The sequence below is a fragment of the Schistocerca gregaria genome, chromosome 3 (assembly GCF_023897955.1).
Source record: "Schistocerca gregaria isolate iqSchGreg1 chromosome 3, iqSchGreg1.2, whole genome shotgun sequence".
In the NCBI taxonomy this organism is placed as follows: Eukaryota; Metazoa; Arthropoda; class Insecta; order Orthoptera; family Acrididae; genus Schistocerca; species Schistocerca gregaria.
This window is the reverse complement of record NC_064922.1, coordinates 287,443,650-287,467,137: the sequence shown is the minus strand read 5'-3', so window position 1 is coordinate 287,467,137 and position 23,488 is coordinate 287,443,650. Positions and strand designations below refer to the sequence as shown.

At 45.5% G+C, this 23,488-nt stretch overlaps 1 protein-coding gene across 1 annotated transcript in view; it reads left to right on the top strand.

Moving 5' to 3' along the window:
- Positions 1 to 23,488, top strand: part of LOC126355345 (uncharacterized) — a 708,215-nt gene that overhangs the window by 490,136 nt on the left and 194,591 nt on the right. Inside the window, exons 15-16 of the mRNA XM_050005639.1 lie at positions 3,673 to 3,894; positions 6,170 to 6,435. Coding sequence (XP_049861596.1) covers positions 3,673 to 3,894; positions 6,170 to 6,435 — 488 coding nt within the window. The remainder of the gene's footprint in view (positions 1 to 3,672; positions 3,895 to 6,169; positions 6,436 to 23,488) is intronic.

Sequence of the window (23,488 nt, the reverse complement as noted above, 5' to 3'; positions counted from 1 at the left end):
ACTTCTAATAAACTGCGATATCTGGAGAAGACCTGGCGCAGCACCCCCAAATCGCTCTCCCGAACCGTCCGCTGCCAGCCGCTTCAACGGACGCAGGAAGGAGCCCTGATCTCCCGTGTCACGGCGTCGCAGCTCGCACCGGCCAGGCCGATGTCGTGGGTTGACTCCTGTTGCTCTCGTGTCGACCGCGAAGCCACAGCCCCTTCGCTATACTGCGCGGCCCACTGGACTCATGTGGCGACCTCATATGCACCGACGCTCAAGGCAGACAAGTCATCTTGTGTCCAGTGTGCGACCGACCAACCGATCGATCCAACCGCCAATGACCATAGCCTGAGCATACTGGCGGCCTACCGTGCACACTCAGATGCAGGAACTCAGCCCCGACCAGGCGACCACTCGCTGAGTTCTCTTACTGGCGGAGTGGAAAGACTCTCATTTATCCGGCTTTAAAGATTGATCCGAACGAAAGACATACTAACACTCAGGACGACAGACCGACACTATACTGCCTCAAATATTCGGACGAGAGACAGACTAGCAAGCTGGGGACGAAAGACTGACCCCAGACTGACTCCATACCCACCGAGACTGACCAACTGGCGAGCTCATAGCGCCCCTTAAATGCACGTGAACAGGCAACCTTTCCCCTTTCCCACCAGAGGGAGACATCAAAGCTGCGAATGCCATGCCGGCGCCACCGCCAGAAACGGATAGCGACTGCTTCACACTACGCGCTGCGGCGCGCTCTTCAAAACAGCAATTTTTACCACGACTCAGTCATCAGTCCCCTAGAACTTAGTTCTTAAACCTAACTAACCGAAGGACATCACACACATCCATGCCCGAGGCAGGATTCGAACCTGCGACCGTAGCGGTCGCGCGGTTGCAGACTGAAGCGCCTAGAACCGCTCGGCCACAACGGCCAGCTTACGCTGATTTCAGTCAGCTGATTGCCACATGTAAATCACTTCACTGCTGTAATTTACGTCATTAATAGTGTGTCAGACAACCACCTGGTACCATTCCTCACCATCTACAGCGCCCCACAGCGACCAATTTGCTTTTTTAAGGGGGTGAGTAATAGTCCGTGTGGTAAGCTTAAGCGTCTCCTCCCGTGAGACTGTCACAACTTCCTGCTACCGCACCTTGCTGGCGCTACCACCACAATGGCCCACTGTCGTACGCAAGCTCCATCAGTTGATAGATGCCAGTGCACAAAATGCTATCGCTTCTCAGCAGATAAATTATGGCGCTTCTGAGTGAAAATATAACAATTACTTGCGTTAGGTAAGTACTCCCGTACAAACTGCTGCCACACAACAATACCAGAAATTCTTGCTGCCAAATTTTAACTATGCTACCATTCTCAGGAAATAGAGAAGGAGAAAATATAAAAATGCAGTAAATGAAGCAGGCAAAAAAGGAATTAAAAACGTCTCAAAAATGAGATCGACAGGAAGTGCAAAATGGCTAAGCAGGGATGGCTAGAGGACAAATGTAAGGATGTAGAGGCTTTTCTCACTGACTGATGACCAAAGATGTTAAGTCCCATAGTGCTCAGAGCTTATCTCACTAGGGGTAAGATAGATACTGCCTACAGGACAATTAAAGAGACCGTTAGAGAAAGGAGAACCACTTGCATGAATATCAAGAGCTTTGATGGAAACCCAGTTCTAAGCAAAGAAGGGAAAGCAGAAAGGTTGAAGGATTATTTAGAGGGTCTATATAAGGGCGACGTACTTGAGGACAATATTATAAAAATGGAAGAGCCTTGGGAGAGCCAGCCCTGACAAAACTCTGCCATCTGGTGAGCAAGATGTATGAGACAGGCGAAATACCCTCAGACTTCAAGGAGAATATAATAATTCCAATCTGAAAGAAAGCAGGTGTTGACAGATGTGAAACAAAATTACCGAACTACCAGATTAATAAGTCACAGCTGCAAAATACTAACGCGAATTCTTTACAGACGAATGGAAAAACTGGTAGATGCGGACCTCGGGGAGGATCAGTTTGGATTCCGTAGAAATGTTGGAACACGTGAGGGAACACTGACTTATCTTAGAAGAAAGATTAAGGAAAGACAAACCTACGTTTCTAGTATTTGTAGACTTAGAGAAAGCTTTTGACAATGTTGATGGGAATATTCTCTTTCAAATTCTGAAGGTGGCAGGGGTAAAATACAGGGAGCGAAAGGCTGTTTACAATGTACAGAAAGCAGATGGCAATTATAAGTGTCGAGGGACATGAAAGGGAAGCAGTGGCTGGGAAGGGAGTAAGATGGGGTTGTAGTCTATCCGCGATGTTATTCGATCTGTATATTGAGCAAGCAGTAAAGGAAACAAAAGAAAAGTTCGGAGTAGGTATTAAAATCCATCGAGAAGAAGCAAAAACTTTGAGGTTCGCCGATGACATTGTAATTCTGTCAGAGACAGCAAAGGACTTGGATGAGCAGTTGAACGGAATGGATAGGGTCTTGAAAGGAGGATATAAGATGAACGTCAACAAAAGCAAAACGAGGATAATGGAATGTAGTCGAATTAAGTCGGGTGATGCTGTGGGAATTAGATTAGGAAATGAGACACTTAAAATAGTAAAGGAGTTTTGCTATTTGGAGAGCAAAATAACTGATGATGGTCGAAGTAGAGAGAATATAAAATGTAGACTGGCAATGGCAAGGAAAGCGTTTCTGAAGAATAAAAATTTGTTAACATTTAGTACAGATTTAAATGTCAGGAAGTCGTTTCAAAAAATATTTGTATGGAGTATAGCCATGTATGCAAGTCAAACGTGGACGATAAATAGTTTAGACAAGAAGCTTTCGAAATGTGGTGCTACATAAGAATTCTGACAATTAGATGGGTAGATCACATAACTAATGAGGAGGTATTGAATAGAATTGGGGAGGAGGAGCTTGTGGCGCAACTTGACTAGGAGAAGGGATCGGTTGGTAGGACATGTTCTGAGGCATCAAGGGATCACCAATTTAGTATTGGAGGGCAGCGTGGAGGGTAAAAATCGTAGAGAGACACCAAGAGATGAATACACTAAGCAGATTCAGAAGGATGTAGACAGCAGTAGGTACTGGGAGATGAAGAAGCTTGCACAGGATAAAGTAGCATGGAGAGCTGTATCAAACCAGTCTCAGGACTGAAGACCACAACAACAACAACAACAAGTACTTCCGCAGGAACTGTGATATCTCAGTAACACCATGAGCAGCGTTCCCTGTTGGCACTACCACCTCAGTGGCATCAGGTAAGTGCTTCTGTGCAAACTTTCGCGATACACTTGCTGCATCCGTATCTCGACTCGAGTACCGCCGTATTGGCACTAGGTAATGACCCCGTTGCACACGTATGTCACAATTTCGCGCTTTCCCACGTTGACTACCATACTGGAGCTAGGTGATTACCACAAAGCAATTAACTCTCACACGTCACCAGTCTCAATTACTCAGATCTGCTGCTGGCAAACTTCGAGCGTCAACTGCACACTGTTATGTCTCACCAACCCAAACCACCAACTTTCTGGTAGTTGCTACCACACTTGCGCTTTCCTCAACATCCAAATTTACCGCTCCCTAAAAATTAATTCCCAGAGTACACTAGGAGGTTCGTCTTTGTTCTGTAGATTGTGTCTCTTAATGCGCGAGCGCGGTTTGTGCAGCGGGAAGACGCGTGTGGTTGGAGTTCTCGGAGTTCTCGATCGGCGCCGGCGAGGCGCTGCTGGAGGTGGACCTGGGCGGCGGGCAGGCGGCCTTCCAGCCGTTCCAGTCTCCCTCGCACCTCACCGACGGCGTCTTCCTCTCCGTCGGCGAGCGGCTGCAGGTGCGCCTGCGCACCGCCGACCGGCCCAGTGGAGCCGGCTTCAGCGCCGTCTACAGGACAGGTACCCAGCTCCCCGAGTGTTTCTGCACTAGCCACCCTCTGAGGCTCTCGCAGATGGCCGGCTGCTGCTTAAGACCTTCATCTGCCAATTAAATAATTTTCAGGCGCTGCGTTCCACTGTCTTACACACTCTTCGTAACATGGAAAGAAGACTGGGGATGGTTGACTGAATGTATGGTGTGCATTCTCCTTGCGTTTCCATTTATTTACGGTCAGCTACAGCAAGTTACGTTACCCCTGGTACTTGTTCCGTCTGCTAGTATAGGAAAGTCAAACTCGGGTTTGTATTAAGTTCTCAATAACGTCAAGAGCACAGTGATAAGTGTTTGGACAAGTATTGAGGCGATGAAGTGGATTACCGAACAAAAAAATACAGAATCCTGCTTAAAAAGGGCTTAGTGGTGTCCATGTCTTGATAACGAGTGAAGTTACAAGAAAGGCAGTCATATTGCTTAATGTCTCCTTAATAGCGAAACAATAATTACTTGGCACATTTTTTATTTTATTATTTTATTTATTTATGTTTGGACAGAACATTATTTGAGATGGTGAAGATAGACAGGAAAACATGTATGTCTCGCATATGGACCGTGAAGAAAAGATTAGAGAAATTACAGCGTGTAAAAAGACATATCCATGCATATTATAAAAATGGGTATGGTGTTTTTGTACAGGGTGTCCAGAAAAGGACTCCCTGATTTCAGAATTAAATATCTCGAAAACAAAGATCGATAGAGGAATGCAGTAAACGGTATGTTTATTATGAAAGCTGTAAGAAGTTCATACAGCAGTTTGAAACAATAGTTACAAAAACTGCTAACAGATGGCGCTGTAATCGCCATACGTAATGCCTAGTATAAATAGTGATCCGAAGCCCAGAGCGATCAGTTCTACTACTGAAACGTGAAAGGAGGTTAGCGTACCGAAGGAAGAGATTAAAACCATGTACTCCATCGAAGAACGCGTTTTTCTGGTGCTAGAGTACCACAGGTTAGAAGAGAGTCCTACGGCAACAAGCGTCGTGGAGACTGATCTACGTGAAATCGAAACTGTAGAAAGAAATTCGCTACAGATGCCGGTGAAATACGTGAACAAATATTTGTGTAATATATTTAATATATGTGAAACATTTCTAACGTGCCTACTCCGTCATAGCTGTGGCTAAAAAGCTCCTCCCATGCACCTAGGTGGATTACAAGCCAATGAGGTACACATATTACTGTATGTTAAGAGATACTGTGGGGTAAAAGCCATCAAACTTCTACTGGGGCTTGGATTAAAAATTAGAGGGGGAAGAAAGAGATGTACAGAGCGATGGAAGGAGGATATCGACAAGAATATGAGTGAAGAGGAGCTGGAGATAGCGAAGAGCCAGAGGAAAATGGACGGAGGGGGCAGGAGGACATAGTCAGAGGAAGGAAGAGGAGGAGATTGGCAGAGAGTGGTGGAGGACGAGACGGGCAGAGAGACAGTGAGGAGGAAATAAAAAGAGAGAGAGAGAGAGAGAGAGAGAGAGAGAGAGAGAGAGAGAGAGAGAGAGAGAGAGAGAGAGAGAGAGAGAGGGAGGGAGAGGAGGAGGAGGAGGAGGAGGAGTTGGACAGGAGGAGGGAGAGGAGGAGATCAGATAGAGACAGGGAAGAGGAAGAGATAAAGGGAGAAACAAAAAGATAGAGGAGCAGGAGGAGGACTGAAAGGGAGAGGTGGAAGAGATGGATATAGGGGGAAGGAGCAAATGGACAGATGGGGCAGGAGCAGATGGACAGAGAGAGGAGAGAGTACGAGACGGGGAGAGAGAGAGTGAAGGAGGAGATGGAATTAGATGGGGGAGGGGGATATCAGAGGGGGGAAGTGCAGACGGACAGGAACGGGGCGAAAATCAGATAGAGAGGGTAGGAGAAGATGGATGGAGAGAGGAAGAAGAGGATATGGTCAGAGAGTGGTGGAGTGGAAGATGTGGGCAGAGAGAGGGGTTGGAGGAGATGGACAAAGGAAGGAGGAAGGAGGGGATGAGCTAATAGAATTGGAATAATTAGATACCCAGGGAATTTCGGTCACTCAGCAAGTACAAAATATGCGAGAATGATATATGCCAGAACACAATACTGGTATGACGTACTGCCCACCATACAGTGTACAGTGGCTTACAGAGAATTTATTTAGATACAGATAATTTTTTATTATTTTTATTCACTTATTGGACGATACAGCCACCTGCACTGGCGCGAGGCTGTTTGCAGCTAGTGTGACGTGACGTTTACTGTACCTGTGGCTGGCAGTGGGCGCGGCGCTGGAGCGCCGCGTGCTGCGGCTGGCGAGCGGCGCGGTGGGCTCCCTGCTGCACCTCAACTGGCCGCGGCCGCCGCCCCCGCACGTCGACCTGGCCACGCTGCTGGTGGCGCCGCCCGCGCACACCATCCTGCTCGAGCTGCACCACGTCGCGCTCGCCCTCGCGCCCACCCCCGCCGCCGATGCCGCGGCCCCCGCCTCCGGCACCGCCGACGCCGCCACCCCCTCGTGTCCCGACGGTGCAGGGATACTCGAGGTAAGCACTTCCCAGTTGCTTCGACTTCCACACGTAAAAGGGTTACAATTTCCCCAGTGTGCCAATTAACTACCTCCGAGAACAGATCGTACCTTACTGTACTTGCCCCTGCCTGACAAACATCTTGGGATACCTCCTTCGAACGTCCTAGTGCCCCGCATAGTGTAGCAGCATTACGTGGGACGGACTCGACCAATCGTTTGAAATCCTCTGCAGAAATATTGAGCCTCTACAGCCGTCCATAATCATAAAAGTGTTAGCGGCTCAGGATTTTGAGCGTAAACTGACCTCTCTATAATATCCCACACATGTTCAGTGGGATTCATGCCGAGCTATCTGCGTGGCCAAATCACTCCCGAATAGTACACAATGTTCTTCAAACCAATCTCTAAAAATTATGGACCAGTGACATGACATCATTTTTCGAAAACATGAAGTCTCTGATGATTGCAAATGGTATCCTAGTAGCCGAACACAACCATTTCCAGTCGGTTCGGTTGGGCCAGAGAACCCAGTCCATGCCATGTAAACACAGCCCACACCATTATGGAGGCACCACCGGTTTGCACAGTTCTTTGTTGACAATTTTGGTCCGTGGTGTTTGCCCCACACTCGAAGACGCTCCAGTCGGTCGTGTGCTGCCAAGACCATTAACACCAAATTTCACCGCTTTGTCGTAACTGATACGTTCTTCTTGTCCCTCACTGCTTTCTGCGGTTATTTCACGCAGTTCTGCTTGTCTGTTAGCGCTGACAACTCTACAGAAACACCGCTGCTCTCGGTCGCCAGGTAGAGGCCGTCGGCCACTGAGTTGTCGCTGGTGAGAGGTAATGCTTGAAGTTTATTATTCTCGGCACGGTCTTGAAACTGTCAATCTCGGAATACCGAATTCCATAACGATTTGCGAAATGGAATGTCCCGTGCGTCTAGTTCAAACTACCATTCGGCGTTCAAAGTCCGTTACTCCCCGTCGCGCGGCCATAATGACGTCGGACCTTTTCACACGAATCAGCTGAGCACAAATGACAGCTCGCCTATGCGCTGTCCTTTTATACCTTACGGCATCTCTATATATCCGTACCGCTATACCATGACTTTTGTCATCTCAGTGTACTCATGTTAAGCTCCATTTACACCGACGCGAACACAAGCGAACGCGCAAAAGCGAACAAGGCTTCTCCCTGGTATAAACAACTGGCGAGTGGTGTTTGGTCTAATGTATGTTGTCGTATTCGCAAGTGTTCCCCTCCGATCGGCTAGGTGTCAGTTTTAGAGTGAACAATAAAAGAAAGTTATCGTCCTCTCTGCCTCGGCGCTAACTTCTATGATAGACACAGCGCTTTCGCTTTGCCACATTGTTGTATTTTTTGTACGCAACGTGTTGCTGGTGTTGTTTATTTTGATTTTGCGTGGTGACGGAGCGATTGGGTGAAGGCGTACTTTCGTTGATAGAAAACTACAGATCCCACAGGTGTTTGTGGGATACTTAAGATCTAGATCAAAAAATGCTAAAAAAACAAAATGATGCTCGGCAAGAAATTTCCCAAATGCTGGCAGTGCCCGAAAAAGCAAGTTCGGTTGTCACATGTACAGTAATTTCTGTAAGTAAAGTAAATGTCATTAAAATAAACAGACACCGTAGATCATTTAAAATAAGAAATACAGAAAAACCTGGGCATTCCACGTGGTTTACATTGCCGGTATCAGTCTTCAAAAATATGTGTGAAGTCTTATGGGATTTAACTGCTAAGGTCAAATGGCTCTGAGCACTATGGGACTTAACTGCTGTGGTCATCAGTTGCCTAGAACTTAGAACTACTTAAACCTAACTAACCTAAGGACATCACACACATCCATGCCCGAGGCAGGATTCGAACCTGCGACCGTAGCATTCGCGCAGTTCCGGACGGAGCGCCTTAACCGCTAGACCAGGGCAGACGGCTGCAAAGGCCATCAGTCCCTAAGCTTACACACTACTTAACCTAAATTATCCTAAGGACAAACACACACACCCATGCCCGAAGGAGGACTCCTCCGCCGGGAGGTATCAGTCTTAATGTCACAGTTTAGCTACTGTTTTACAAAATATAACTACACGAATATATGTAACTGAAAATTGTTTTCATAAAGATGTGGCTTACCTTCTGTATATTTTTACATTACATTGCAGCAAATAACAGTTTTAATTACTGTATCTCGCTGGCATTTACATTTTTAAAGTTCACGAATGTTTCGCACATGGCACCACATACTTCAGGAGTTATTCGGGAAACAGATGCCGTTGAAACGCGAAACAAATATTTGAGACTACCGTTACTATCGTCTGTTGCTAATAATCGCAACGTTAGTGCTAGCCTCTTCTCTGCTGATACGGATCGTCGGTAATTGGCGTTTTGTTTTGAAACCTTCGGTTCAGCTGCAGCTAGAAGAAGACGAAAATGATCCATCGACATGAAGGGGAAGTTTTGAAAAATAGTAAGCGATGGTTACAGCCGCAAATCACTAATCAGATTGAAACCACCCCATCTTTCACACCTGCGCAAAAATTTCAGACACCCACATTTCTCTGTGTCTACTCCGTTTTCCTTTCTTGATCAACTGCCCGTTCGGTATACAAAATAAATCAAGTTGTATTTCATTTCTCCATCAAGCTGTACTCAATATAGGTTAAGCAACTTCACCGTGAAAACGTTTCAGGACCAAAAAACGAAACACATCGTTTGCTTTCTTTTCCGTTCGCTCTAATGTAAATGCTTATTCGCAGCTACAAGCTTTCGCTTGCGTTTGCTTTTTCTCGCTTCGGTGCAAAGTGGGCTTTACAGTGCCTGACCAAAAGATCCCTGCGTTATGCGTAATTGACCGCTAGATGGCACGAGAGGCGGACTGGGTCGGGCAGAAGAGCTCACTGACTTCAATCCTGGAATAATCTTTGATGTCACCTAAGTAACAAATCCATCACGGAAATTTCAACACTTTCAAGCTGCCCCAGTCCAATGTTGGTGATGTGGCTGTGCAGTGAAAACGCGAAGGAACATACAGCTAAATCAATATCAGACAGACGTCACCCACTGACGGGCCGGGACCGTCGAATATTGTGACGGGTTGTTGTAAAAAGTCAGCAGAAGGAATCACTCGTGAGTTAAAAAGTGCTACCAACAGTCCAGCTAGCACAGTGACTGTATGTAAGGGAGTGAAATGGTGGAGCAGCACCTCAGAAACCACACATTCCTTCAATCAATGCAAAGCGATGCTTGAGGTCGTGTAAAAAGTGACGCCACTAGACAGCGGATCACTGGAAGCTGTTCATTCTGAGTGATGAACCACGCTGTACCCTGTGGCAATCCGGTGGTAGGGTTTGGGTCTGGGGAATGCTGGAAACCGTTACCCACCACTGAGTAGTACCAACAGTGCACCGTGGATGAGGCACTTGTAGGCCTCGTGTGCATGTGCAGTGGTGGAAGTCGGGCCACCTGTAGTGCTTGTGGTTTTCAGTTAATAACTCAGTAGTACGCGGTATTGTTACACGACGAGCGACAACAATATTCGTTGTACTGCCACTGAATGTCAGAAGAAATTAACTTTGCTCTATTCGTCATAAGAATAAACCTTATGTAAACGTTACGCCACGTATTCTTCCCCGTTTCCTTGAATCTCATTCGAATTCGTTTCATGCGGAGCGGAAGCGGCCTAACGCACTGCTTTCCGGGCGGGAAGGCGTGCGGGTCCCCGGCACGAATGTCCAGCGTATTAGTGTCGAGGTCCCGTGTGCTGCCCAGTCTGTGGATTGTTTTTAAGGCGGTTTTCCATCTACCTCGGCGAATGCGAGCTGGTTCCCCTTATTCTACCTCAGTTACACTACGTCGGCGAGTGCTGCAAACATTGGGGGCCGAACCGCACAATAACCCTGGATCCGGAGTGGGGCGGCGGTGGGGTGAGTGGACTGCTGTGGCCTGTTGTGGGGTTGTGTACCACTGAGGCTACGGCAGGGACGGACCCTCTGCGTCGTTTCTACACTACTGGCCATTAAAATTGCTACACTGAGAAGAAACGCAGATGAGAAACGGATATTCATTGGAGAAATATATTATACTAGAACTGACATGTGATTACATTTTCACGCAATTTGGGTGTATAGATCCTGAGAAATCAGTACCCAGAACAACCAGCTCTGGCCGTAATAACGGCCTTGATACGCCTGTGCATTGAGTCAAACACAACTTGGATGGCGTGTACATGTACAGCTGCCCATGCCGCTTCAACATGATACCACAGTTCATCAAGTGCAGTGACAGGCGCATTGTGACGAGCCAGTTGCTCGGCCACCATTGACCAGACGTTTTCAGTTGGTGAGAGATCTAAAGAATGTGCTGGCCAGGGCAGCAGTCGATTATTTTCCGTATCCAGAAACCCCCGAACAGGACTTGCAACACGCGGCCGTGCATTATCCTGCGGAAATGTAGGGTATCGCAGGGATCGAATGAAGGGTAGAGCCACGGGAGGTAACACATCTGAAATGGAACGTTCATTGTTCAAAGTGCCGTCAATGAGAACAAGAGGTGACCGAGACGTGTAACCAATGGTACTCCATACGATCACACCAGGTGATACGCCACTATCGTGATGACGAATACACGCTTTCAATATGCGTTCCCCGCGATGTCGTCATCATGATGCTGTAAACAGAACCTGGATTCATCCGAAAGAATGACGTTCTGCCATTCGTGTAGCCAGGTTCGTCGTTGAGTACACCATCGCAGGCAGCCGTGCGGATAAGATGCCTGTCATCTCGACTGCTAGTGATACGATCCGTTGGGGTCCAGTACGATGATCCGTAATACCCTCCTGAACCCACCGATTCCATATTTGCTAACAGTCATTGGATCTCTACCAACGCGAGCAGCAATGTCGCGATACGATAAACCGCAATCGCGATAGGCTGCAATCTACCCTTAATCAAAGTCGGAAACGTGATGGTACACATTTCTCCTCCTCAGACGAGTCATCACAACAACGTTTCACCAGGAAATGCCGGTCAACTGCTGTTTGTGTATGAGAAATCGGTTGGAAACTTTCCTCATGTCAGCGCGTTGTAGGTGTCGCCACCGGCGCCATCCTTGTGTGAATGCTCCATAAAGCTAATCATTTGCATATCACAGCATCTTCTTTGTGTCAGTTAAATTTCGCGTCTGTAGCACGTCAACTTCGTGGTGTAGCAATTTTAATGGCCAGTAGTGTAGATCCCTAGTGCTATACAATCCAATACAATCATAGGGATATGTTTTATGCTGTGTTACACGCACATAGACTGAGCGGTAATGCGAAGCAACAGCTTTACCGGTACATTAAAGATTGACAGCACTGGTCTGCCCACGTTCTAACTAACCTGCAATGAAGTAAGCAATTGCAGTTCAGATGTAAAACGAGACGACCAAAGAAAGGATATATTTTCGAATGTCATTTAATTTTTAAAGAGCATGAAATAATATTCGACAGAAGTCCAGCATTATCGCCCACTTCTTAGGTGACAAGACGGAAAGTATAAAATGCTCTCGTTCTCACCTGACATAGTGTTCTAATTTCAAAGAAGAGTGATGAAAATTCCTAACTTTAACACAGGGTAATTTTTCTGAGCGAGCTATGTGTGATGCAAAAGCGTACTGCAGGCATTTCACCGGTTGAACACTGAACCCATGAAGGTATTAATTACAGTCAGTCATCTGGTATTCTGTTAGCTCCTTCCTTATCCTTATCCGAGATACACATCTCAGTTCTGGAACTGTCATCTGCTACGTTGATAACGAGGCGATCAATAACGGCATCCACGAAGCCAATTTTCTCCTCTTCTTTTATGACGTGCCGTTCTCCATCCCGTCAGCGTTCGACAGTGACGTGTGAAAAAGCTGCGTGCTTCAGTTCCAGTATGTCTGGCAGCTTAACAGCCTTGTCATTTCCCGGGAAAAATCCCTTATCTTGGCTCCAGATCAGTTCTGTTGGGTTCATACTGTAATGGTGGTGATAAACGTAAAAATGCAGCATTTGCACTGTGTGTTCGATGCTGTGAAAATGATCTTCATGTTTCTACTACACTTACCTACATCTATGGTGTAAAACAATGGACATAGTCCAAATAAAGAATATTTGGTTTTTCATTTTTGCCTTAAGAAAGTAAATTGTTATGTTTTCTTAATTTAAGCAACCTTTATTAACAGTATTTCACAAAATATCGATACTTAAGAATTTATGTCTGAAAAGGAAACAGGAATTTCGCGTGCAGCATGTAATGATAAACAAGAAGACTTGCATTATTCATAAAAATGATGACGAATTTTACATAACGAGATGTAGGTATTTCAGATTGAACGAGAAGAGAAAAATGACTCAGGTGTTGTTTGAACCAGCTTACCATGAATTGCAGTTCTTTATCAATCCACTGCGCTACCAATTCCACTACATATCTACCTCGTATTTCGGTATCAACTGTGGCTAATACAGTCACTTGGAGATCTTCAAAGCCGATTGTCTCCGTAAATTTACAGAAAGCATTAGGAACAGCCTATTTATTGGCACTTTTTTATCTATGTTCCACACGCCTGTTTCACTACGGAACAGGAAGCAGACTCAGCCATTTTCGTACTGCGTATCAACAGCGCGACAGTCAGAGCACAACAATGCAGTGGTTGTGATTGTACACGATTTTTGTAATAAAAGGTACATTGCTGAAGCGTTATTAAGAAAAACGTTGATGGCTGTTAATACATCTGAACATCTTAAAGTTTCATTTAACGTAACTTAGTAATAATAAATCTAATACGCAAGTAGGACCTACTTCCAAAAGCGTATCAACGCCAGTGTAAGTGTGCTACGGCGTCTGACCAATCATCGCGTTTGTGTTTATTTACATCAGGTTTGTTCTTATGATGAGTACTGATATACGAATAACATGAGCGAATGCAATCCTCGTTGCTTTGACAAAGTGATGATTAAGTCCCATACTTTGCAAAAACAGACATAATGTCTTATGGGATAACAGCAATCAGTGATTTTATAATGTTACTTAAAAACCGTCTTGATTGCAAATTTTTTTATTCATGTGACCGGTTTCGGTTCATTCAGAACCATCTTCAGATCTGATATTTCAGTTACAGGAGTAACCCGTCCAAATCCAGCAATTTTCACAAGACGTAGCATGTGAAAACTGCTGGATTTGGACGGGTTACTCCTGTAACTGAAATATCAGATCTGAAGATGGTTCTGAATGAACCGAAACCGGTCACATGAATAAAAAAAATATTTGCAATCAAGACGGTTTTTAAGTAACATTATGAAGTCCCATACTCCATAACATAGAGTAGGGGACGATGCGGGAGACCCGCACCGAAATAATACTCGAAAAAATTAAATCCTACATATAAGGCGAGCGAATTCAATGTTCCCAGCTTTGGCGGAATAATAAATAAGTTATACGGGGGCCACAGTGCTCGAGGGCAACTCAAACAGTGTAGTTAGGTTAGGTTAGTGTTTAACGTCCCGTAGACAACGAGGTCATTAGAGACGGAGGGCAAGCTCGGGTTAGGAAAGGATTGGGAAGGAAATCGGCCGTGCCCTTTCAAAGGAACCATCCCGGCATTTGCATGAAACGATTTAGAGAAATCACGGAAAACCTAAATCAGGATGGCTGGAGACGGGATTGAACGGTCGTCCTCCCGAATGCGAGTCCAGTAAACAGTGTAGTGAACTAATTGCAAACACAACCCTGTTATATTTATTTTAAAAGGCTAGTCTAAGCAGAACAAGCTGAATGGTCTTCAAATTTAAGTCATGACTCAGAGTGATGGTAATTTATTTGCGCTGTTGGTTGACATGAGTCACAATGAAATTAACACACAGAAAATATCTACTTTGTTAAAATTAGATTGAAAAATGATGCTAACACAGAGGGAGCTCCGAAAAAACTGTGGAAAACTGTATGGAGCTAGCACACAAGATGTACTTATCTTAGCAGCTCGCGTAATCGAGAACAACGTTACAGCATGGAGTCACAAATGTAATCAAAATAAGCAACACAAGGTGTGTGCCAAAGTCAGCAAGTAACGAGCTGCACAAAACATGGATCGCTGCCGCAATTGTGTAGTTTACATCCACTTAAACAGCTGATGTTGCCCGACCAGCTCCAAACGGCGGCTGGAGATAAACGATGGTCCGAGGTAGAGTGCCCAGAATCCATGTTCACGACCCTCAGCCCTCTGTTCTCAAAAACTCTACATGCTGTAGAGGGGATGCTGTCATCGTTGTGGTCGACCGTTGTTGTTAAATCTGTGAAGAAGCAAGGGAAAGCACATGCAACTTCCCTCCTTTTGCGCACAAAAAACACTCTTTTAACACGCATTTGGCGCTCGACGAAAGCACTGCATCGAAACCTCTACCCAGAGCAATGCAAAACTATTGGCTGAACCAAATTTTTAGAGCGAACGCAAATGGTTCTCCCACGCTAGCAAGATGATGCCATGGCATCTGCCTTTTGAAGCCATGCAGAAAAGAAGGAATGTTGCTCTCAATCATTCTCTGGGGAGGGGGGGGGGGGTGTCTGTAGGGTGGCCATGGCAGTGAGAGTGGGGCGTGCAGGAGTCAGCCTGGCTTTGAATAGCCACAGATTGGCACGTTGCCCAAGTTCTGCTAACTGCCTATTCTCCCAAAAACACGCCCCGCTCGAGTTAATGAGATGCAGCGACGGTCTTTCTGCCGACAAAAGAAGCTATAGGGACGCTTCCAGCCGCAAATAACCGGCCACGGCGTGTGAAGGCCTGCTTCCGCAGACACACTGCTCTAAGTCACAACGTAGCTGCGTAATAGTCGCAGAAAACGAGATGATAGTGCATAGTGATATGTGACTGTAACGTCATAAGGTGTAACGATATGAGCGTGATTTTGCAAGTAGGATGTGGTCTCTTTATTGACTTATAGAAAACATTTAATGCTGAACGGTGTGAACACATTTTACAGTATTGTATACTGTGTGCAGTATAGGAACAATACAGAGATGGTGACGTCATCAGCATGACAGTGCAACCTATCATAAAACGCCACTTGTGAGGCAGCCGCTTGAGGAGAATAACATTCCTGAAATGGACTGGCCTGCTCATAGTTCTGACGTGAACCAGCGGTACGCCCTTGGCCTGAGATAGAACGTCGATTTCAGTCAAGACCCCAGCATTTAACATCGCTACCGTCTCCGGTTTCGGCTCTTGAGGAAGAATGTGCTGTCATTCCTCCACTGGACGTATCCCCAGTAGAGTTCAAGCCGCCATATAGGTGAAGACTGGACAAGCCATGATTTATGTCCCTAATAGGACTCTGGATACTTTTGAACAGATCGTGTATACAGGGTGGTCCATTGATCATGACCGGGACAAATATCTCACGAAATATGCGTCAAACGAAAAAACTACAAAGAACGAAAGGTGGAAACCAGATGGCGCTATGGTTGGCCCGCTAGATGGCGCTGCCATAGGTCAAACGGATATCAACTGCGTTTTTTTTTTTTTTACATATTCGTGTAGTATGTAAAGAAATATGAATATTTTAGTTGGACCACGGGATTTTTGAAGGTGTTGCAGGTTGCATAAAATCCATATGTAGGGCAGCTGAAGCACCATGAGCGGAATACAGACGAATGGCGAATGATTCTTCGCAAATGTCTAAACATTCATGGTGGTGTCTGTTTGTTCTATATCGTGTCTCCCTACCACTTTCGCGCAACGTCGCTCTGAGCGTGTTTTTTAGGGAATTGACTAGTTTGAACCTGGGATCTGTTGCTGGTAAGGAGACGCCAGACCACACATGACATGTAGAATTCAGTAGAGTTCAGTGAGACTAGCGATGATATAACCAAATACTAAATGATTTCAGCGTCAGCTCCACTGCACTTCCTGTAAAAGAATCTTAATACTAACTAAATATAGTGGAAAGTGTTCAAGGCTTTCCTATTTTTAGTTAGCTGGTAAAATAACGTCGAAAAAGCAGTTAAGTTTACCATTGGAAATTGTATTCTACTCACAAAACATCATTTATAAATTGCACTATTGATAAAAGGAAATGTTTTAATAAAGGATGGTAAAAACCAACTGTGTTCAACAAAAATGTGAACGAATATTCCCTGAATGGGTTTCCAAGTTCTACAATGGATCGAAGGATGACCTATGCCATATCACATCTATAATCTAGGTTTAATTTAAGTTTCACAAAAGAGAAAACTATCAAAATGGTTACAGTGACCCTCAATTATCTTTAATTACTTATTTAACTTGTCGTAAATTACAGTGGCTGATGTGGCTTCTCAGTAACTATATAAAAGAAAAATCATCGCGTTTCAGATCTGTTCTTCAAGTGGCAAATGTGAACACCATGAGCTTTAATTGGCGATCGACACTAGTATTACGCAAAAAAGGGGTAAAAGATGAGACTTCTGCAGTTCTGGGTGTAGCTTTATGCGCTGTTATGCGGCATAACGTGCCTTCATTACCTTGTCGGTGTTCGTCAGGGGGACGGCGGCCGGCGCAGCCGCCATCCTGCTCGCCGTCTCGGAACTAACTCTCTCCTAACTTCTCCTTACTACAATTTACCGAAGTTGGTTTAAAAAAACTGTCTGGCTGTGTTTTCATCTGACCAATCAGGGTCTCAATATTAACCTTAAGCTCTGCCTACAAAGATTCTGTTTATCCAATGAGAAACGTTATACTTTTCGTGGTGGGGCAATGTTTTTAAAGTTTGCAACATAACAGAGACGCTAAAAAGTCTCACGCTAAAACCTGCAGCTGGTGTGGTCCTTTTAGCGTTATCGTAAGATCTATACTGTTCTTCTGGAGGGCTCTATCTTTTAACATGGGCTGGGGGGTGGTCCTTGACGTACCTGAGACACGAAAAAGTCTCACGCTAAAACTTGCGTGTGGTAGTGGCCCTTTTTGTGTTATCGTAAGATCTACACTGTTTTTCTGGAGGGCTCTAGCTTTTAACATGGGCTGGGAGGTGGTCCTTGACGTACCTGAGACGCGAAAAAGTCTCATGCTAAAACGTGCGGGTGGTGAGCCCTAGTGGTTAGCTGGCGACGTGGCTGTCCTTATCGTAGGGCCTTCTAGCTTAACACGGTTCTGCTCTCGGCTTCTGTTCTCGTTTCTCCCCTTGGAACTGAGTCTGCCTCACAGTGGGAAGGTACGACATGCATTTAGGCATTCTTGTGTTAGTCCGTGGCATTCCATTTGCTCACTCGTTACTTGTATTACTTTGGTTAATTTAATGTCGCGATTTATTAGGAGCTATGTGACATACTAGTAGATTTGCTTATTATGTCAGGGTTTTCATGGAATGTGTTGGATTTACCTGACACCTTACAAATGCAAATGGCGAAAATCAACTGCGAAAAAGAGCAGATTGTTACGGGGCCTGCACCTGAGGGCGAGCATCCCGGAAATGTTGAAACTGGCTGGCTGATTACATGCTACTGTGTCAGCATCTATTGAGAGCTTTTGAAGAGCTGCGAAACCTTGATTAGTTAAAGAGGTATTGGACGTCCATGCCTCATCAAAGAACTTCGAGATCGGAGACAGATCTGACGACGGAGTACGAGATTGGTGCAGACACAACTGCTTCAGAGCACATCGTCCAACTCACTTTGTTGAACATGGAGCTCCACATCACCTGATCCGTATGTGTTCCCATGTTATGATTACTATGAGCATGGGATCATCGAAATTTGACTCTGGAGCAGTGGGAAAGTATCGTCTAGTTGGACAAATTGCGTTTCTTGTTACACTAGGTTGGCGGTCGTGTCTCGGTACGTCATCACCCTGGTGAACGGCTACTCGAAAAATCCACATGGCGACTGACGCAGTCGGAAAAGTTAATATTGTGTCAAGGGGCACATTCACATGGGCATCCACGGTAGCTGATGTTATTGACTGTATCATAACAGGTGTGGATTATACGAACATTGTTGCGGATGGCGAGAATCTCATTTTACTTGATGTATTCCCTGAGTGTAATAAAATCTCCCTGCAAGATAATTGTGGGTATCAGAAGTCCAGAAACTTGCTTAAGTGGTCTGAGGAGGATAGATGTTAACTTGATGTCTTGGACATGAAATTCACCTGATCTGAAACCGACAGGAGAAATCTGGGACTCTATTGGGCAGCAGCTCCACGCCCAGAAACCGCCAATCCGTAATTTATGGGAACTACGTGACCCGTACATAGACGTCTTGTGAGACATATCTCCAAAAACGTTCCAAAGACTGTCAAATTCATGCCACTCAGAGTCGCTGCTGTATTCCATTGTACCAACAAGCTACTAAGCAGGTGGGCGTAATGTTTTGGCTCATCATTATATTTACGAGGGCGTTCAGTAAGTAAAGCAACACATTTTTTTCTGAAAGCAGGTCGGTTTTATCCAGGATTCCAGTACACCATATTAGTTGCTTCTGTTTTGGCTACAAAACCCCATTTTTACCGCTCGGGATGGCACAGTGGTTAGCACACTGGATTCGCATGCGGGAGAACGACGGTTCAAACCCGTGTCCGGCCATCCTGATTTAGGTTTACCGTGATTTCCCTAAATCGATTCAAGCAAATGCTGGGTTGGTTCCTCTGAAATTGCACGGCTGACTTCCTTCCCCATCCTTCCCTAGCCCGATGGGGCCGATGACCTCGCTGTCTGGTCCCTAACCGCAAATCAACCAACCCCGTTTTTCAACATGATCTCCTTTTAGTGCCACGGCCTAACTCCAACTTGCTCGGAGGGCCTGTATTCCCCCATGGTACCACTCTACTGGTCGACGTCGGAGCCCCTTCATCCATATACTGCTTCCCACGGAGAGCATCCTTCGTTGAGCCCAACAGGTGGAAGTGAAAAGGTGCGGGATCCGGGCTGTAGGGTGGATTAGGAAGAACAGACCAATGAAGTTTTGCGAGCTCCTCTGGGGATGTGCAGGTTTGTGCGTAGCTTTGTGTTGTCTTGGAGAAGGAGAAGTTCTATTGAATTTTTTGTCGCGACAAACACGCTGAACTTGTTTCTACAATTTCCTGAAAGTAGCACAATAAACTTCGTAATTGATGCAGGGAGGACATCGAATTGAATGACCCCTCAGAGTCCTAGAAGACCATCGCCATGACTTTCCTGGCTGAGGGTGCGGCTTTGATTTATACTACAGAGGAGAGGTGGTGTGCCGCCACTTCATGGATTGCTATCTTGTTTACAGTTCAAGGTGATGAAGCCATGTTTCATTGCCTCTGACTATGTTAGACAAAAAATTATCACCATCAGCCTCGTAATGAGCAAGCAATCCCGCACAGATGGTGCTTCGTTGCTCTTTATGGTCTTCTTTTAGGCGGCGAGGAAGCCAGTGGGCACACACTCTTGAGTACCCCAAGTGGTAGACTAGTGTGACAACATTACCGACAGAGCTATCCGGTTGTGTAGCGTAGTGTCTGATTGTGATCCATCGATCACCTGCAATGAGAGTGTCCGCACTGCGGACTTTCAAGTAATAGATGATGTGATGGTGTTGTGGTGCCTCTCAACTAAGTACCCTCTGACTCAAAGTTGAAATATTAATAAGTTTTGGCTGGTTTTGTTGTGTAGGGGCTGGGATACCTAATTGCCGCATTATAAGCCAAATACCGCTGAGTCTAAACAATATGAATAGACATATAAATGGAATGGTCGACGGTTCCTATCACTCGGCAATTGTGATTTTTGGATGTTATATAGAAATTTATAAATGAAAGATTGCAATTAAATAAATTCTGCAGGTGCTATTTTAATGACCTTAAATGATGGGTACAATAGCAGAAGTACCTTGAAGAGTGCCCTTTATTACTGTAAAACACTTATTGTTGTCGATGGTCCAGCAATTACGAGGGTCACTCCAAAAGAAATGCACACTATTTTTGTAAAAATACAGTTTTCATTCTGCATGTGTGAAAGTTTAACATTGTGTTGATACATCCTTCCCGCTTGTTTTCAAATTTTGTTCAACCTGTTCCCGTGAGTGGCGCCGTCACAGCATGTCTTCAAGATGGCTGCTACACTCGAAGTTCGTCAGAAGCAACGTGCTGTCATAGAATTCCTGTGCTGTGAAAACGAGACAGTGGGAAACCCCCAAAAGAGGTTGAAAAAGGTGTACGGAGATGCTGCTGTCGATCGCAGAACAGTTAGTCGGTGGGCAACCAGGTTACGTGATGAAAGCGTGCACAGAAATATTGAGTATTGTCTTCGCAGCGGCAGGCCTTGTACTGCACACACTCCAGACAATGTGCAGAGAGTTAACGAATTGGTGACTTCTGACAGAAGCGTCACAGTGAACGAATTGTCACGCTACGTTCGGATAGGGGAAGGAAGTATTTGCAGAATACTGAAAGTATTGGCGTTAAAAAAGGTTTCTGCCAGGTGGATTACCAGGATGTTGTCACAAAACTCGGATGGACAGCACTGAAACACCCGCCTTACAGTCCTGACCTGGCTCCATGTGACTATCGTCTCTTTGGGAAACTGAAAGACTCTCTTCGTGCAACAAGGTTTGAAGATGATGACTGCCTTATGCACGCTGCCAAACAGTGGCTCCAACAGTTTGGTTCAGAATTTTACCGTGCAGGTTCCAAGATGACCCAAGGCAGTTGAGAGGGATGGAAATTATGTGGAAAAATGAAAATATTGTTCCTAAAGGATGTATCTACACAAGATAAAACTTTCAAACATGTAGAATAAAAGATGGATTTTTTTTAAATAGTGTGCATTTCTTTTGGAATGACTCTCGTAAATAAAATATAAGTTGAATAACAGGGAAACAATAGATTACTACTTCACGTAATTAGTTATGAGCAACAACATAGCTCGCAAGATATTCAGTTGTAAACGCATACTACATCTTCCCTGTAGAAGCCACGGAAATCTCACAAGTGCATAAATTGGCACTCCGAAGTATTTTTATCTCCCGCGACCACACGCAAACCACTCCACCCCCTCCAAGTCTCTCCTGAACCTGCGCGTCAGTCGTGGCGTACTGTCCATCGCACCGCTCTCCCGAACGATGCTCCTCCCCCACCTCCTTACAGTCTCTCCACGTGTCCTTTTTGGAACGATCGCCGTGACAGGCTAGAGCGCTCCCACCCTGTCTCCAAACCAATGCACACTCACAAACATATTGAAACACGTTCGAAATACTGGATTTACATTTAAATAACTTGAAATTAAAAAAAAAAATATTGCTACGTCTGGACCATAAACACGCTCTAACACACGTTATTAAATACACAAACAAATTGAATAAACATATGTCAAAGGAATAGAGGCAACGGTCTTGCCGCAGTGGATACACCCTTTCCCGTCAGATCACCGGTGTTAAGCGCTGTCGGGCGTGGCCGGCAGTTGGATGGGTGACCAACCGGCCATGCGCTGTTGCCATTTCTCGGGGTGCACTCAGCCTCGTGATGCCAACTGAGGAGCTACTCGACTGAATAGTAGCGGCTCCGGTCAAAGAAAACTATAGGTAAAGACCGGAAGAGCCGTGTGCTGGCCACACGCCCTCCTATCCGCATCCTTTTCTGAGGATGACACGGCTGTCGGATGGTCCAGATGGGCCACTTGTGGCCTGAAGACGGAGTGCTAAAGGAATAGAACAGAAGTAAGACAGTAACCTAATGTCTCTGTGCTTTCGAAAACACAGCAAATATTTGACAAATTTCCTCACAAACAGTATATAAACAAAGACATAGACGAATACTTATATCTATAAGCATATAAGCATGCTGCTACCAAAAACGTTCAAATGTGTGTGAAATCTGATGGGACTTAACTACCAAGGTCATCAGTCCCTAAGCTTACACACTACTTAACCTAAATTATCCTAAGGGCAAACACACACACACCCATGCCCGAGGGAGGACTCGAACCTCCACCGGGACCAGCCGCACAGTCCATGACTGCAGCTCCTGAGACCGTTCGGCCAAACCCGCGCGGCCCATGCTGGTACCGTTTTTTCGTGTAATTGTGGAGCACTTATGTCGTGATGCGATCAATAGTAATAAGCCACTTTGACCTCCAATAATTCATGTACTATTGAGGTTACATGCTTGTAATTTATACCAATTTAGGTTACCCTAACAGCTTCCTAAAGACACGTTGATCGAGAAAATCGGATGAACCGTATAGATTTTGGAAATATCTTTCTAGGTGTCACTTGTATAACCTATCGACAGATACTAAACTTTAAACTAATAAAGATATTGAAAATGGGATTAGACGGTCAGAATCGTGATGCAAATAATGGTAATGTACATGTTTCTTTTTGAGGTATCATCTGGCAACTATTAATTTCTATACGAACTGTGAAATGGCTGCCATGATGGTTTCACAAAGTCCGCCATTTTTGCCACTCTCGGAATACAAGTATTTTTTCATCAACACAGCATCACCAAGGAATTCCCAGCCACGCAGTCTACCTGGACCCCGGCTAACGTTCGGCCGCTGACGAGCCGCGGCACGCCGAGACGCCCCAGCGCGGCCACGCCTACTCCGAACTTAAAATATATTCAGGGCGCCACAACTCGCCCGTTACCTCAAAGCACGTTCCAGGTTTGGGCGACCTCGTTTCGATGATGACGGACGCCTCGCCCAAAGATTGACCGTGCTTTTCATCACTGGCAGGTCTACATCTATATTCATCTACATTTATAATCCGCAAGCCACCCAGCGGTGTGTGGCGGAGGACACTTTACGTGCCACTGTCATTACCTCCCTTTCCTGTTCCAGTCATCTTCGCGTATGGCTCGCGGGAAGAACGACTGCCGCAAAGCCTCCGTGCGCGCTCGAATCTCTCTGATTTTACATTCGTGACCTCCTCCGGAAGTACAAGTAGGGGGAAGCAAAATATTCGATACCTCATCCAGAAACGCACCCTGTCGAAACCTGGACAGCAAGCTACACCGCGATGCAGAGCGCCTCTCTTGCAGAGTCTGCCACTTGAGTCTGATAAACATCTCCGTAACGCTATCACGCTTACCAAAAA